Source organism: Mustela lutreola, chromosome 1, assembly GCF_030435805.1.
Source record: "Mustela lutreola isolate mMusLut2 chromosome 1, mMusLut2.pri, whole genome shotgun sequence".
Lineage (NCBI taxonomy): Eukaryota > Metazoa > Chordata > Mammalia > Carnivora > Mustelidae > Mustela > Mustela lutreola.
Genome location: NC_081290.1, coordinates 109,701,809 through 109,719,818, shown reverse-complemented (window position 1 = coordinate 109,719,818; position 18,010 = coordinate 109,701,809). Strand labels below are relative to the sequence as shown.

At 33.1% G+C, this 18,010-nt stretch overlaps 1 protein-coding gene across 6 annotated transcripts in view; it reads left to right on the top strand.

Annotated features, from left to right (window-relative positions):
• The window catches only part of RAP1GDS1 (Rap1 GTPase-GDP dissociation stimulator 1), a 150,729-nt gene that overhangs the window by 92,031 nt on the left and 40,688 nt on the right, over positions 1-18,010 (top strand). For 5 of the 6 annotated variants that reach the window (XM_059172530.1, XM_059172532.1, XM_059172528.1 and 2 more), the window contains one exon: positions 7,113-7,259. The exons of the other annotated variant lie outside the window; for it this stretch is intronic. In XM_059172530.1, the coding sequence (XP_059028513.1) occupies positions 7,113-7,259 (147 nt within the window). The remainder of the gene's footprint in view (positions 1-7,112; positions 7,260-18,010) is intronic. 6 annotated transcript variants of the gene reach the window in all.

Sequence of the window (18,010 nt, the reverse complement as noted above, 5' to 3'; positions counted from 1 at the left end):
CCCTTATAGTTTCTAGTAATAGTTACTTGGGGAAAATAAAAATAAATGCCTGAATTATAATGATTAATGATTGGAAAGTTAAAATAGCAAGATTTGAGGGTTTTTTTTTAATACATTAAAAAAGAAAAACAAACACAGCATATACTAGCACTTCCTGCATTTGTAACACAGAGTAGAAATAGACGTTGAAATAGAAATGAATAAGAGAGTGTCAGAGCTAAAAAGAAGCCCCCGCAGTCTTCTTCCCTGCTTCCCCCTTTTCCAGAGCAGGAAGCACGTCAAAGGAGATTAAGAGGCTTTCTTGTGGTCAAACTTAACAAAACTTACAACCTGGAAATTACTTCAGTGATATTATAGTTTTTCTAATATTAAAAACTTCTACCTTTATTGAAATTTTTAAGTTAACATTTCAAATTATCGGTAACAAATTCAGATTCCCACTCTCAACGAGGACTAGTCCTCAGATTTAATTATTAAATGTTGTTTGCATTCAACTCCTTGGAGACCTTAGCTTATGACATGTCTACAGCTTTCTTTACTTGAAGAGTAAAAGTTTTTCCTTATTTTGAAAATAAATCTCTTTCTTTTCTTTATCTGTACTTAGCTATAAACAAACTTAAATTACAACAGGGGATACTAAAAGTGTTTGGAAAAGGATACATATGCTCCTACGTCTAACAGTAGAAGGAGGGTGAAAAAGTGAGGAAGATTGTGTCTTCTGTTTTCTCTGTGGAACAGGAAATATGGTTTCTGGAAGAATGCAAATGTTGAGAAAGGGCAGGATTTTAGAAAGTTGAGACTGGGTGGGTCCTCATGGCTGATGTGACAGGGACATGTGAAAAGATACTGCAGCACAGTTTAAGACTTTGTCCATGCTTATGAGGCTTAGAATTTTCAGTTTAAGAAAAGATTGTGTAGTTTGCTCATTCTTGCTGTGTTTCTAAATATTGTTATTAAAAGCATATTCTCTAGGAGTTTTAGAAATGTTTCACTCTCAAAATGGATCTCATTGAATAGCTTAGTGACCGAGTTGGACGTACAACTTATGTTACTATACTGTGCCTCTTTAAGCTTTTAACCAATTTTATGTGAAACAGATTTTATCATATCAACCACTCTTTGTTTAGTGTGCATTTTTGATAGCTGTTATAGTATATAGATTAGACTTAATATTTGTTAAGTTCATGGATACTCTAAAAAAGTTTTGAAGGGGAAGATACTAAAGAACTCTTCCAAAGTGAATCTCCAAAACTAGATTCTTTTTTTTTTAAAGATTTTATTTATTTATTTGAGAGAGAGAGAGAGAGAAAGAGAGCATGAGAGGGAAGAGTTCAGAGGGAGAAGCAGACTCCCCGCCAAGCAGGGAGCCCGAGGCGGGACTCGATCCCGGGACACCAGGATCATGACCTGAGCTGAAGGCAGTCAGTCACTTAATCAGCTGAGCCACCCAGGTGCCCCCAAAACTAGATTCTTAATCGATACTAGACAGTGCTGTTGTCTTAATGAAATGAAGGGCAAAGTATTCCATTATACTTTTTTGTGTGTGTTTAATGAGGGAACATTGAATTAAAATTCAGATTTCCCAAGTTTTAATTCAGAATGCTGGTATTTAATCATGATCTCTTTAAGCAAAATCTGAGTTGTAAAAAGGGGAAAAAGAAATAAAGTTTATAATTTATATTCTTAGGTCACTTATCATAATATCTCTAAAGTACATTTACAATATAAGTCATTTGTATTTATCTTCTCCATGCCTTAGCTTTCATTTCTGCCATCAGTAACCTTAAAAAGCCTTTATAGCTTTATCCTCTGTTCACTTTTAATTATACAAAGCACGCTAGCACTTACTATAGTGTTGTGTGCAGCCTATGTTCAGCCAGCATCATTAATTAGCTCTTGCAGATCATTATGTGCAGGAGGCTTTTATAGAAAACAGAGAGGAAGGTGGTCACAAACCTATGGCCCTTCAGAATGTTAAAGGTGAACTCTTTTTATTTGATACAATTTCTTTTAAAACACAAAAGCTAATTTATTTAACAGTATCTGCATACATATATATTTTTCTCATGTTTATCAGTAGTAATTTGTAACAAAATTTAGATGAGAACTGTGTGATCAGCTCCTACTGCTTATTTTTCTCATGTCACCGTTTTCTGAGATGTGCATCATAGTCATCACCACAGTGACCACTCCTAATGTCACAAAGGATCCTTAACTTTGGCTAGTACATTTGAGCAAATGGATGCATAGGAAACCAAGATCCTTGTTACACAATCAGAGGGTGGGAGGAAACTAATATCAATTATGTATGTAGGCATAAGTTTTTAAATGGATTTTTTTTTTTTAGAGAATTTTTAAAAAATTTTATTTATTCATTTGACACAGAGAGAGAGATCACATAGGCAGAGAGGCAGGCAGAAGGAGAGGGGGAAGCAGGCTCCCCACCGAGCAGAGAGCCTGATGCGAGCCTCGATCCCAGGACCTCAGGACCATGACCCGAGCTGAAGGCAGAGGCCCAACCCACTAAGCCACCCAGGCGCCCCTTTAAGTGGATTTTTAAATTTGTATTTCATACTGAGAATTTGAGAAGAAATATGAAAAAGGTGATGTTTAAATCACAAGTGGAAGCAGCATGTTAATCATAGACTTTTTAAATTGTAAAAAATTAATTTTAGATAAAATTTGCTATTGCAGATTATAGGCTGCTTTTACATCTAGTACCATTCTGCTTCCTCAGTTTTTTCAAATACTTGGACCTTATCTTCTCTTTTGGAAATCTAGTGATGATAGAAATGATTAAAAAAAGCAAACAACAGTTTATTTGCTCATGTTATTATAAAGCTTTTCTATAAAGCATGAATGTAAGAAAGTTCCAGAATTGCACCTAGTCGTATATTTACATAGGCTTGATAGGCACCTTTTACAAGCTACTTAGCTGTCTTTCCATTTTTTTCTTTCAAATTCTAACATCTGTGTATCTCTGCATTTATCTGTTTCTTTCTCTCCTTTTCTGCTTGAACTATTGTGGGTTGGGTTTTGTTTTTATTTTTGTTTTCCCATGTAATGCTATCTACACTCAATACCAGATTAATTGCCTTATTGAAAGTACAGTAAAGTAGACTGCCAGCAAAGACCTGGCTTTTGTATAGTCTGGAACAGGTTCAACCTTACCTACCAGATTTCCTAAATTTTAAAAATAAAATAATACCCAAGTAATAGTGGAGGGGTGAAGCAATGAACTCACATGCTGCTTCAGGGAGTGGACACTGGCTTTGGCAACCTGTTTGTCATTATGGAGAAAGTGGAGGTTATGCAAATTCAGTGAACCAAAAGTACCATCTGTGTATTATAAAGAATAGCCCAAACCTAGGAACAACCCAAGTAACACTCATTAGAAGAATAGGCCAGTAATTGAGATGGGTGCATACAATGAATATTATATATCAGGAAGCATGTAACAGAATGGATGAATTTCACAAATGTAATATTGAGTACAAGAAGGTAGGCACAAAAGAATAAGTGCAATGTGATTACATTCAAAGAAAGTTCAAAAAACAGGCAAAGCTAAACTATTCCATAACCATATTGTGGTGGTGAAGATAAAAGCACATAAGTGATTTTCATTCTCATTCTCTCTCTCTCTCTCTCTCATACACACACACACACACACACACACACACACACACTCACATTCATCCTTTAGTTGAATGATAATTTACCAAAATCTAAGCAGAGGCCCCATTTATTCAGGAAATACTAAGCGTCTACTATGTACTAGGTATTTGTTGCCCAGAACAGAGAGGGAGCCTAGTTGGGAAAACATACAAATAAATCTGAAATTAGAATACACTGTTACGGTTCACAGTGATTGTATTCAGTGGTTACTTTAGGTCTTTCCCTCAGCCTTACCATATACTTGTACCTGATAATGGAATATCAACTTGGTAACTTTTTTTGATAACATTTTTTTTTTCTCATTTGTGAGACATAATAACCATGACATACAAGTTTTATTGCTTCCTGGTTTTGGCTCCTGAGGAGTAATGGAAGTGTAGTATCTCTTTAGATTTTTAGCTCTGCTCTTACCTACTGTGAAGAAATATCACATTTGTGCTAGAAACTTCCTTCATATGACAAGTCATCATTAGAGAATGTAGCAGGGCCTAGAGAGTTGGTGGGCTGCACTTTCACCAGTGTTTGGATAACTCACAATTATGGGGAATTAAAATATATTTCTGGAAGTGACAGTGCAGGATGCTTCACAAGTTAGGAGTTATTTATTATGAGAAGAGTTACAGTCAGCCTGTATTTCAGAAATAAAGTTTAGGATAAGGGAGCTTTTGTAAATTATTTTTAAGTGAACAGTAATAGTACTTATTTTAATATTGTAACATAAAACTACAGAGCTGCCTTTATTGTGGGAGAACAATTTATATGGACTTGTGCAATGACAGATGATCTAGTATGTATTGTAAATGATTCATAAGATACCTGTAAATACATTCTTTCACTGGTTTTGGTAGAGTAATAGAACACAACATTGTCATTTATTCTTTTGCATCCTCTAATTCTTTAAAATATGTTGATAAATTATCTTTAACCGTATTTCCCTGGATGACTTGTCAAAGGTGATGTGAGGGGGGTGGGGAAGGAATTGCAGAAACATTCCTATAGTGGTGGTGAATACCTTTTTAGCTTAGATTATCTATTATTATGTGTGCTTTATTTTTCTTCTCAGATTTGGTATAATGTAATTTCTAATACAGAGATTAAGTTTATGTTCTGTAACCTACTGATGATAATACATGAGTGAAAAGCTATGTTGTAAATAATCGAAACAGAGCAGGGACGGAGGAGGGAACTGAAGAAGGAAGGAAAGGAAAAGAAGAAAAACACTGTGGCTCTCAGACATAAATATGTGGTTTGCCTTCCAATTGCAGTTATATTCTTTTTTACTGCATTATTAAATTTGATGAACAGATTTGTTGGACAAATTTGTATTGAAATTTATTGCATTAGTGAATATTTTGAATATTGAATAGTTAACTTTATTTTTTTAAGTTTTATTCATTTATTAGAAAGAAAAAGAATGAGAACATGAGTTGCAGGGAGGGCTGAGGGAGAAGCAGACTCTCCATTGAGCAGGGAGCCTGAGACAGGGGCTCTATTCTAGGACGCTGATATCATGACCTGAGCCAAAGGCAGACATTTAACTGACTGAGCCACCCAGGCACCCCAGATGGTTAACTGGTGTTAGGAAGCCAGCTTTGCTTTTAAAATTCACTACAAATAGGCTCCACAAAGTTTCTAAGTCTTAGTTTGCTAGGATATGAATTTAAGGCTTAGTTTAGCAGTTCTCTTAAGATTTCTAAGTCCTAAGCCTGTGTGATTTATATTTTGAAAGCCCATATTTAATCAGCAGTCTGAATCAAAGACTATTTAAGCTTCACATTTTAGGTATGGCATGTATTGTATATTTATATTATTTAAGGTCTGAACATTTAGATTTATAATCATAATGTTCACTTTTCTCTGACATCATACCCATACAAATTGCCCAACAATTGAGATAATTTACATTTATGTTATTGGACAGTGAAACTTTGGATGTTAAATTTCAAAATGGGATATGACCAGTGTTCTTGACTGGCTTATCTGACTAGTTACTTTAACAGTTCGTAGTTTTCTGTGATCTCATTAGCTGGCGAGCATAGGTTCCCATTCTGCAACTGTATAACAACACAACAATGCTAAGTGGACAAAAATATGTTATTTCACTTTAGTATGGATTTCCTGAAAAATTTTCAAAGTTATCAAGCAAATATTTACGAGGCCATGCTATGTAAGGGTGTGTGTATGTATGTGTGTATACCATAAGAACTGATATATATTGTTTCATTGTCTAATATGATTCAGGAACAATTATAAAGATATGACCTTAGTTTCAGTTTTCTTATTAGAAAAATGAAAATCTTTCATTTACTTAGCGGTTATAATACCCTTGTGAGCCATTTCTTTTACTGACCTTTTGTACTATGCTTCTGTAGCTGCCTTGCCCAATATGGTGACCACAAGCCAGATTTGGCTATTAAACAATTGTGAATTATAGCTAGTCTGAATTAAAATGTGACTGTAAGTGTAAAGCACACTCAGATTTCAAAGATTTATCACAAAAAAAGACAGTTTAAAATATTGATTGCATGTTGGGATCATGTTTTATTGGACTTAATAAAATAGATTGTTAAATTTTTTACATGTTTTTGGTTTTTTTTTCATATGGCTACTAGTAAATTTAAATCACATATGTGGCTCATACTTAATGGCTGTCACATATCTTTTATATGAGGAAAGTCAGGTTTAGAAAGACAGATACTTTCTTTCATCTCTTTCCATTCCTACATTAAGGGGTTAGAAAGTTTTCTAAAGCTCTTTATATATTCCAATCATTAAATGACATCTCTTCTATATAATACTTATATATACATAACAGAAGGTATATCTGGCCATCATTTTGACCACTGGTTGTAATGTTGAAGTACACTAGTATGTTCTAGAATGGAGGAAATAAGGAAAAATGAAACACAAAATAGCAAGAATTGAGAAAGGAGCATGTTTGTGGACTATAGTGATGCCATTAAAAGGATGCTTACTGTGATATAGAATTATTATGTGGGTTAGATGGTTTTCTTTGATAACAACTAACTTCGAAAAACACTGATAGATGGTTTCCAAGCTCAGGAAAAAAAAAAAAATTCTATAAAATATTAGTTCCTGGTTTTTTTCTCTTACACAATTTTAATTTGTGAAAGAGCAGGTGAAAATTTTCACATGTGATAGTCATACATTCCTAGGACACAGAGTTCTTTAAGCTCCTTTGTGATGTCAGTGAGAATAAACTTTTTTCTCTGAATAAGTGATTGTCTCTTGTCCCCATCCCACCCCCATTTCCATGTTTACTTGTTTTGTTTTTCCAAAAAGACATTTAATGCCCAGTCTAGGTTTATTTTCTACTTACTCACTAAATAAGAAATAACATTGTTATGTTTTATATTTGAAATTGTAAGGTACATTTCTTTTTTCTTTTATTTTTAATTTAACTCTTTGTTTTACAGATGAGGGCAGAAGTGCAGTTGACCAAGCAGGTGGTGCACAGATTGTAATTGACCATTTAAGGTCACTGTGCAGTATAACAGATCCCGCCAATGAGAAGCTCTTGACTGTCTTTTGTGGCATGCTGATGAACTATAGCAATGAGAATGGTAAACAAAATTGAAAACTTGCTTTATCTCTGGGGGAAGATTAAAAATAATCATTACTATAGCACAGACCAAAAATATTCAGAAAAATTATGAGCAAAGAATTCATAAGTGACAAGTAAAATTAATAATTAGCCAACATTAAATCACAGTGTTTCAAAAATATAGAACGTTCTAATTTATTAACTGGGACACGTTTTTGAAGGGTTACCCATGTTAATACCCAAAACGAAAACAACATAATGGTATGCTATAATATTTTTCACACACAATTTCGAAATAAGCAGTATTAAAATAGTTTCATGTTTATTACTTTATATTAATAGCAGGAGTAGCTTTAAAACACAGACACTATATTAGTAAAATTATTTTATCTAGATACTAGATTTACTTGTCAGAATAGAAAACAATCTTTTAATAAAATCTGGCATTAGAAAAATAAAGAGTAATTGTGGTTTCTGATTTTAGAAATTTAATAGAAGTTTCTTTTCTCTGTAAAACATTCTTAGAACTTGGCAACAAATGACATGTCAAAATTTTCAGATAACCTATATGGTTGTTAATTAAGTGAACATAAAAATGGTGATAGGAAAGCTTCGCTATACTTTTAAATGTCACAAAAATTGTATCATCTTGTATGAATTACAGCATGTATTGAACACTCAAAAACTCTGATAGATTTCTGGGCTATATCACTCTTCAGATCTTTTTGTGGTTTGTTTTATAATGGCATCTTAAGCTTTAGTCTTTGACAGAGACCTATTTTACTTGCATATTGAACATGTAATATTATTCTTCATTTTCATGTGTTCTAGAAACCCAGGAAACTTTAGGCATATTTTTCATTTTTCACTTTTGGTAGTCATGAGTCCAAAGAAATATTCTCAATAATTAAAAAAAAAAAAAGATAAACATTGATGATGAATGGCTACTGACATTGTCCTTGGTGTTAGTGACAAGCACAAACAGTGGGGACTGTAGCCCTTGTCCCATTGAACAGGGAGAGCCCCTACCCTCCTCTAGTCTATAGTTTCTGTATGGCAATTTGGCCAGCTACTTCCATATCTTTTCATTTGGAGATGGGGGTGTGGGGGGAGCTGCAAATGTAGCTTTTCATGTGATGTCTGATTTTTAAATGTTGGATTACATGCACTTTTTTAGCACGGTACAAGCTAAACTTAGAATGTGTTCTCAGGTCATATCCTATACAAAGGATACCTGTTTTTACACCTCTGAATTAAAATTTCCAATAATAGTAATAAATGGTTTTTAATTGACAAATGGCTAGCCATTTAAACTCAAGATAATAACAAATTGTAGCCTTTATAGGGCCAGCTACCACTTTTTTTCTCCCCCGTAGTGGAATCACTTTTGAAGAAAAAATGTACAGTAGAAACAGAATGAGTCTGCATGATCCATAAAATGAATAGCTGGTTCTTAAATAATTGAAATTTGACCATTATGCACACATATCTGAATTGCATGAAGCAATCATTGGCCAGTTGCTTATGGTACTTTAGCTTCATTTGGGACATCTTGGACACCCATCTTCATTGGGTATTCATCTTGGACACCTGAAAAAGTGGGACAAGATGCTAAGTGGAAGAATGGTTTAGAAAGATAAATGAAAGAAACTAGCCATGAAGTTATTAGAGCAGCTTTGGATATAAAAGGATTAGTCTTGTTATGGATTTACACTCGTTGTTTAGTTCAAAGATCTGCATAAAAGCATATCAAATGGCCAAATGGTCTTTAAAAATATCCCTCATTCTAATCCAAAGGAAACTGATTTCCTTTTGAGTCCCTACAGTAGGATATCACAATGTGTAGACATATGTGTATTGAGAAGGAAATGATTAACAACATGCAGAGTCCATAATTGAAATGTATAATGTATTTGTTTTGTTAAGGGTAGGCTTTTTTCCTGGCAAGTATTCCCAAAAATAACTTAAATATTTTGGAAACCCTGATTAACTTTCTCAGAACATTATCAGAGCAGAAATGTTTTTGTTCCATTATTGTAAACCTGTGATTTGAGTGAAGCTTTCAAAAGTTATTAGATAAAATAGAAGTCAAGTTATCTTCAGTTTTTTAAACAGGTGCCAAACATGTAACTGTCTTCTTTCCTCTGCTTGCATTTACATTTGTCTGTCATGGGGATCACAGTTTGTGAAGTGCTTCTTTTTCTCCCTAATACTCTTAAACTTAAATTATATTCTTTTCATTTTGCTTAATTATTGTATCTTTGTTGTTCTGTTGATTACTCTCTTCTTTAAAATGTGTGTTTAAAGATCTGCCTACTTAAATATTATGTCGTTGTGGCTAACTTTAGATCATTTGATACTGACTGTGTACCCCTAGATGAATCACTGAGGAAAAAAAATAGAGCTTTTTGAAATTCATGGGTCAGTTTTTATTGGCACGGAAAAATGAAGTTCCTTTTTTAAAAAAATGTTTTAATTTTTTATAAACATATAATATATTTTTATCCTCAGGGGTTCCGGTCTGTGAATTGCCAGGTTTACACACTTCACAGCACTCACCATAGCACATACCCTCCCCAATGTCCATAACCCCACCCCCCTTCTCCCAACCTCCCTCCCCCCAGCAACCCTCAGTTTGTTTTGTGAGATTAAGAGTCACTTATGGTTTGTCTCCCTCCCAATCCCATCTTGTGAAGTTCCTTTTTATGTGTATTTACTATTGCATTTCAGTACATAAGCCTCTGCTGGTAACTGAGTAGAGAAGTTGAGTGATAAATTATTACTCTACCAGAAAAGTTAACGGTGTCCTTAGCCCCAAGAGCTTAAGCCTTGTTCATAGGGAGTTATTCCTTTAGCTTCACAGATTAATTTTTTTTAATGTAAAGATGAGAGAGTGCTGAAAATGGTCACAAAGATCTACCAACATAGTTTCTTTGATGATATTTTTAAATATTTATATTTATAATTTAAATTTATATTTATAATTTAAATTTTTAAATTTTTATATTAGTCCTAAAAGTAAATTGACACCAAACTGATACTTAAGATATCTTGATTCCTGTCCATCTGGTGGACAACTGTGAGCATATTCAATTTTTAAATCCATTAAGTAGAGAATAAAAAAAATTCCTAACCACATGTAAGACAGATAAATTATAAAAATATGTATGTGGTAAAGGTGTTTTTGTACCCTTTGATGAAACTGTATAAAACTCCAGGTTCATGAGTTTTAAAATCTTGAACCAGCTCAGGACAATACGCTGTTAAGCTATGAGCTGAATATATGCTTTTGTTTCCCCATTTGTGAAGCAATTAGAAATTTTTATACCCAAACTCGTAAGTGTAGAATATCTGAATAGAAAAAGTTATATATAATTGCTTAGCCAGAAAAGTTGTATCCATAATATTATATAAATAAATCATGTTTAAATAGAATAAGAAAAACTTTTTTTTTTTTTTTTTTTCAGTAAAACTCATTTAAAATTTATCCTTTTGGGGAAAATCATACCTGTTTTTCACATGGCATAAAAGCACTCTTCAATTCTGTGGCTCTCCAAAATAGTCTCAGTGTTTGACAGTTCTGGTTAGAGCAAAACATGTTGACAGTTTGATAGTCAGTTTGAGGAAATATGCAGAACTTCCTATATTTTCTTCATCTTTTTTTTACTTATCCTATAAACAATAAACTCAATCCTATTATTATAGGTATTTTTATCTCATTAGTTTCTTGGGTATCTTTTTTTCTACCTTTGGTTACCCAATGCCAAAATATTGCAGCAAAGACTAAAACTTCTGTTCAGATTTATTTTCAAACATAACACCGTTTTAGCTTATAGTAGAAGTTTGGCAAATATTCATTGACTTCTGGATATTTAGTATTGTCTAAAAATTTTTTATTAACAAAATCAGTACTTGGAAGAAAAATGGGTTTTTGGAATATATTTTATTAATTTAGAAGCATTATAAATTTGCCCACTATGTTACTTGATATTCCCTATTCATGTTCATTGTAGTAGCAAAAAGTAGCATTGAAAATATCCTGATGGTGGTGAAAAATTTACTGTAGGTGATCCACAAACTTAAAAAAAAAAAATCTGTGCATGTATACTTGAAAATTGCTCGCAGTTTGAATGGAAGCAAACCAGTAATCAAAAGCAAAGCACCGGAGTTATTTAATACCTTGTTCAGGTATCTGTTGATGGTCACCATTTTTGTTATCTTACCTATAATATGTAATAACCATGGTGACCGTGATTAATCATTAAATATCTCTTGGAAAACTCTGTAATTGAGAATTTAATTTTTTTCCTGAATATACCTATGCTAGAGACATAAAATATAGGGAAAAGTCTGTTATAATTCTTTTTCTTTTATTTTTCAAAGTCTGACTTTTTATTTTATTATATTTTGTAATCACCATGCAGTACATCGTTAATTTTTGATGTAATGTTCCATGATTCATTGTTTGCGTATAACACAGTTTTCCTTGCAGTCCATGCCCTCCTTAATACCCATCACAGGGGCCTACCAATCTCTTCACCCCCTCCCCTCTAAAACCCTCAGTTTGTTTCTTGTAGTCCACAGTCTCCCATGGTTCCTCTCCCCCTCTGATTTCCCCCTTTCATTTTACCCTTCCTTCTCCTAATGTCCTCCATGCTAGTCCTTATGTTCCTCAAATGAGTGAAACCATATGATAATTGTCTTTTTCTGCTTGACTTATTTCACCTAGCATATAATTCTTAAAATTATTGATGGTAAGCACTAAAGCAAGGACTAAAGTTACTTGTTGTACATAAGCTGTGCCATAAGACAGAAACAGAAGAAATAAAGGTGCCATCAAGGAAGGAAAAATTAGTTTCCTTCTCAAATGATTAACATAATATACACAGTTCATGACTGGTTTCTTTATATAAGCTGTATTGTATATATGTGAAATATGTATATATATGATAGCAGTTTAAAAAATATGTATATTGGATATTTGGATTTCAGTTTGAGGATATATATGTGTATACATGTGATCTATATTTAATTGTATATGTATATATGCTTTTTCAAATAGAGCTGATTTTTCTCTAATATCTTAATAGTTCCCTGTTACCGAAAAACTAATTTCTCGCGGCTCCTAAAATCTCTCTGGGATACTCTAATAATAATTCTCACATTTATTTGCTGTACAGACTCATGATAAGTAAACTGTGTTTGAAGGGAGGCGCTCTCTGTGTTCTAGGAAATCGAGCACAAATGCATGGGTATATTACTGGAGTGTAACAATTGAATTTAAGTATTCAGTCCAGTATATAAATTCATTTGTTTAAAATAGGCCTGTAAAGTATTTTCTCTCTAACATAAAGGTTACTTGATATGTAATTAATGTAATTAACTGTAGCTACATTACAATTAATGTAATTAATTATATCTGCTACCTTCATTTCAACCAATAGCAACAATTTCACAATTTTAATCTTAGTATTAATCATTTTCCTGGTAACTTCAGTCTAGTCACTGGCTTAGTTTTACTTCCTACTTAAAATAGAAAGAATGGAAGTTAATAAGGAATAATCCTGATTAAAAACTAAAAAGCACTTTGGCCTGAGCTACTCGTTTATTTTTAAGTTTATTACAGGTGAGAAAGAATACTTCCTAGATATTAGATGTTTAGAAAATGATTTGATTTGCGTAAGTGAGGAACTGTTTCCATAGTTTATTTACTATGGGTACAAGCTAATTAATAATTATACATAATTCCTAAATACTAAAAAATGTTTACCTAACTTTAAGGTAAAAAAAATCAAAATACAAAATTTTATCTTTGTAACTTATTGTCTTTTCCCCATATTAATTTGCCAGTATACCATTTCAGTGTATTTTCTGTTTATTCCCCACCCCCTTGTTTATAAAGGCCAGGGAGATGTGCTTTTAAGTTTGCATCTTTTGAAGTCCAGTATGTCAAATTAAAATACTCTGTGTTAAACAGATTGTACTATAAGACTTTTATGGTCATTTAGGCTTTAAAAAAATAGATGGTATAATTCTTTATTTACCATTTTCTCTTTGTAAAAAATTTCTGAATTTTTACTGTTTGTCTAACAGAGCATTCTTACTTACTCAGCCAGGTTGAGCTCAAGAAGTTCTGCTACAGGGGCGCCTGGGTTGCTCAGTGGGTTAAGCCTCTGCCTTGGGCTCAAGTCATGATCTCAGGGTCCTGGGATCAAGTTCCCGCATCCGGCTCTCTGCTCAGCAGGGAGCTTGCTTCCCTTCCTCTCTCTCTGCCTGCCTCTCTGCTTACTTGTGATCTCTCTCTGTCAAATGAATAAATTAAAAAAAAAAAAAAAGTTCTGCTACAAATATCATTTTAAAGAAATTGTTTTACTGAAAGACAGAACAGTTAGTTGTTCTTGTGCCTCCTGCTAATTCAGTCTATTAAATTTGGATTAGCTTAGATTTTCATCATAGTCCTTCTAAAAAATTACTATAATAATGCTCTTACTTAATGGATAAGCTAAGAATTTGTTTTTTAGTAGAAGTATACAAAACGCACATTCAGTTTAATTCCACATGGTCAAGTAGTGGCATTAATGTTTAGCTTTGACCATTATAGAATGAACTTCTGAATGTAAGATCTGAAATTTTATTACAAAAAATGAAATTATTGTTACAGTTTTTTCATTAATGATTTAAGGTTTGGCTTTATATTACAGAAATACTACTTAGCAATTTTAGCTTCCTAGATTTTCTTATAATCATAATGGTGCATTTAGCATTGTGATACTAAGTAGATACCAAATTATAACTAAAGGCAGTAGTGTAACAGATATGTTTGGGGTTCCTCATTCACTAACGTGTTTTTCTTTATTTGATTTATGTCTGGATTGAAGATATTTAATCATAGATGTTATTGAAGATTATTTTCGAGATTTGCCTCATAGTGAAAATTTGAGTTGGCAGGGTTGGCTTTCTGACTTTAATTCATCATCACAAGATATAAAGAATTCTCAATTTGCACTTCTTTTTAAAAGATTCATGGCCTGAACAAAATTAAGTAACTAAAAATTAAAAACAGCTCCTAACATTTATTTTATGTTGTAAATTCTAAAGATAGTAGGAAATCTGACCTCGGTTATTCTGCCTTGATTTAATTTTTTTACATTTGCATAGTTCACCATTATTAGTTATTGCCACATTTTAAATACTGCAGTATAAATATATATTTCAACTGAATGACAGAATTTCAGCATATGAAGCACATAGGGAGATTTTCTCTATATATGGAATGCTTACCTGTATTTAAAAATGAATATTTAGGGGCACCTAGGTGGCTCAGTTGGTTAAGCTGCTGCCTTGGGCTCAGGTCATAATCCCACGGTCTTGGGATCAAGCCCCACATCAGGTTCCCTGCTCAGAGGAGAGCCTGCTTCTCCCTCTTATGCTATTGCTCTGCCTACTTGTGCTTTCTCTCTGTCTCTGTGTCAAATAAATAAAATCTTTTTTTAAAAATAAAAAATAGGGATGCCTGGGTGGCTCAGTTGGTTAAGCAGCTGCCTTCGGCTCAGGTCATGATCCCAGCATCCTGGGATCCAGTCCCACATCGGGCTCCTTGCTCAGCAGGGAGCCTGCTTCTCCCTCTGCCTCTGCCTGCCATTCTGTCTGCCTGTGCTCTCTCTCTCCCCCTCTCTCTCTCTCTGATAAATAAATAAAATCTTAAAAAAAAAAAAGAATTTCTATTAAAAAATAAATAAATAATAAAAAATAAAAATGAATATTTAGGTAGTAACAGTAAAAGTGAAAGACTAGGCCTTGTTTTATACTGTTTTTATACTGTTTCTATATTGAAACATGATGGTATCAAGCCCATGTTTGTTGACTGTGTATATGTTTGTAGGAAATACCACTGAAGTAAGTATTCAGATGTTTGGCCTTCCAGGAGCTAAGGCTAAAGCCAGAGGCAAATAATGGATTTGGGCCACGTATCAGTCCATTTTCAATGTGGACTGCTTAAAATAGCCATTCAGAGAGAAACTCAAGGCAGAGAAGTATCATACATAAAATCACTCATATAGAAATTAGTAATACTGCTTTCTAACTACAAGTAAAATCCAGTTAAGACAAAATTGCCTGTATTTTGTTAAATGAAAAATTTTTAAATAAATACTGCTTGAAAATGGGGATTGGCCAGAAATCTCTTGGTTATGTAGATGTATCTTTTAACATAGCTGTGTATTGTGAAGAACATCTGTTTAATATTAAAGTGTAAAAACTTAATAATAGTAATGCTTCAGTGTAACTAGTAATATTTGGGGGTTTTTTTAGCCAGTAAATCCTTCTGTAAAACAAATAATTCTTGTTTTTAAACATAATCTGTTTGTAAGATATACATGTGGTGGTATAAATTAACCTGGCAATGAGCTTAATTTGCTATACAAAACTATAGACTTAAGTTTACACCTCCTATGGATATGGCCTTCCTTTTGGCAATGCCATTTGAGAGCAGAGACAGATATATTTCTCCCACTAAGAGCTGCTTAAGCAACAGCTGGCAGTAGTTCTCTTAAAAGAAAACAAAAAAGTTTTGATCTTTAAAAGACAGTCTTTCTGAGATGAAAGTATAGCGTTTCCTTTAATCGTAGTAGACTTATCTGTAGAAATTTCCTTGGTACCAGTACGCATTAGACAAGAGTTGATCTGTAGTAGTAATTTGACGTGAAGGGAGTCCACGTGGGGGAGAAATTACCTACTATGTTAAGACATAATCACTCTACGTGTCATTGGATTGAGAACAGTATATGTGTAGGTCACTTAAGAATAATAAAAAACACTTTTCCTTTCTCTTGTGATTTTGCTTTGGGGTTTTGTTTTTACTATTATTTTATGTCATACTCACTTGTTTTTTCATTATTTCTAAAACATACAAAAGGGAGATTTTGCTCTTATAGAGTCTTATTTCCAGAATCTAGGAAAAAAGTTTGAATTCTTTTATATTTTTTATTTAACTGTTAGAAAACAATTGGGTAGATGTATTGTTTTAAACCTCTAGTATTCTCAGTGCTAATGAATTTTTATTTTATTTTTTCACTGAAATACTATTTGTCATTGAAATGTATAACCTGGGGCTAAAACTATAGGGATAACCTGGGTATAGAACATATAATGCATATTTTGATTTAAAGATGGCTTTTAAAATAATTGTAAACATTTTTCCTTTTATATGCTCATTATTAGGTTTAGAATAAAAGTTCTCCACTTTCCTCCATTTTTCTCCATCAGCCAACAAAAAGATATTAAGTAATAAGTAATTGAAAACTGTACCTGCATATGTGGATGTGCAAAGTTTTTAACGTCAAATCATCCTCTTGATAGCTGTAAAGTCAGCTTACTTTTCATTATTTCCCTACAACTTGTCTGAACTTAACATTTCTATTCACTGTTTTATGTCATTTTAAATTTTTGTATTCTTTTTTGGAAATATATATATCATTAGTCAGGGGCAATTTTCTTCAGTCTTTGTTATGCCCAAATGGTTTTTATCTAATTTGTATTATAAGTCAACAAGATTTATATTTTTCTGTGTTTATTGTGTCAGCTGTGTATAATTTACTTGATTATAGATTTTTTTATGCAAGCCTGTAAATAGTAATATTGTACTTCTTTACTATGAATAGTATACTATATATACATACTGATGTAGAAACTATGTATTTTGAATTGTATATGTTTTATTTTGACAAAGTTTCATCATTAAGTCCTAATTAACTGATAAGCTTAATAATCTTACTGTCTGTAAGTACCTTTTCTTATGAATAAGGTAAACATGTGTTGCAGTCTTCTTATGGAACTTATTCTTTATAATACGGATCAACATAACTTCAGTTGAGTTACTGGGATTCTTTTCTGGACCTATAATCTATCTATACCAATGTTTTAAACATTAAACTTAAAACTCAGGGGGAAAAAGGTTCTTCAACTTAAGATCTTCTCTCCAGATCTCCATTCTTTGGAGTTTCCATGAGTGTGACCTGAAGAACTTGGAACCATTGAAATTCAAATGTAGGTAGGTAAGTGTTCACACCAGCGCATGCGTTGATTGCCTTATATCTCTTTGTATATGCATCTGTATTGCACCCCCTCAGTGCCTTTCTTCCTCTTCCTCCCCATAGATCATGTAGGGCCCGTGTCATCTTGATATTTTGTAATTCTGTATTTTGGTCAGTATTTGTCTGTGATGTGTGTCAGGAGCAATCTTTAAAAGTCTTCAGACATTTATGACATTGTGCTGTCTAAAGACTGTCTTTCACACATAAGTGTTTGCTATGTACAAGCCTGGGTTGCATTTTGTGAATTGTGTTTGTTGAGTTCTGATAAACTTTCCCCTGGAGTTGCTGGTTGGTATTCATTGAAGGATGCAAAAAATTCTCAGTCCTGCTCTGTTACACTTTTTCAATTCTAGAGAATGTGAACTATTTCTGGTTCTAAGAATGTCTTCCAGTTAGTTTTTGATTCAAAAGTCATACTCCTGATACCATTCATAATATCATGAGAGTGTCACCTATCATCCTTTGAAGTCCATTTACAAGCTTTCTTTGGGCAATGAGAAAAGGTGATTAAACTTAATCATTTGCTTCCAGCAATAAGAATTCATACCAGTTTATTTCACACAAACTGGACCCCTACTTAACCCCACGCCTCCAAAAAAAAAAAAACACAAAAACAAACTGTGGATAACATACTAAATTGTAACTGAAATAGGCAGACAGACCCAACCATGGAGTATTC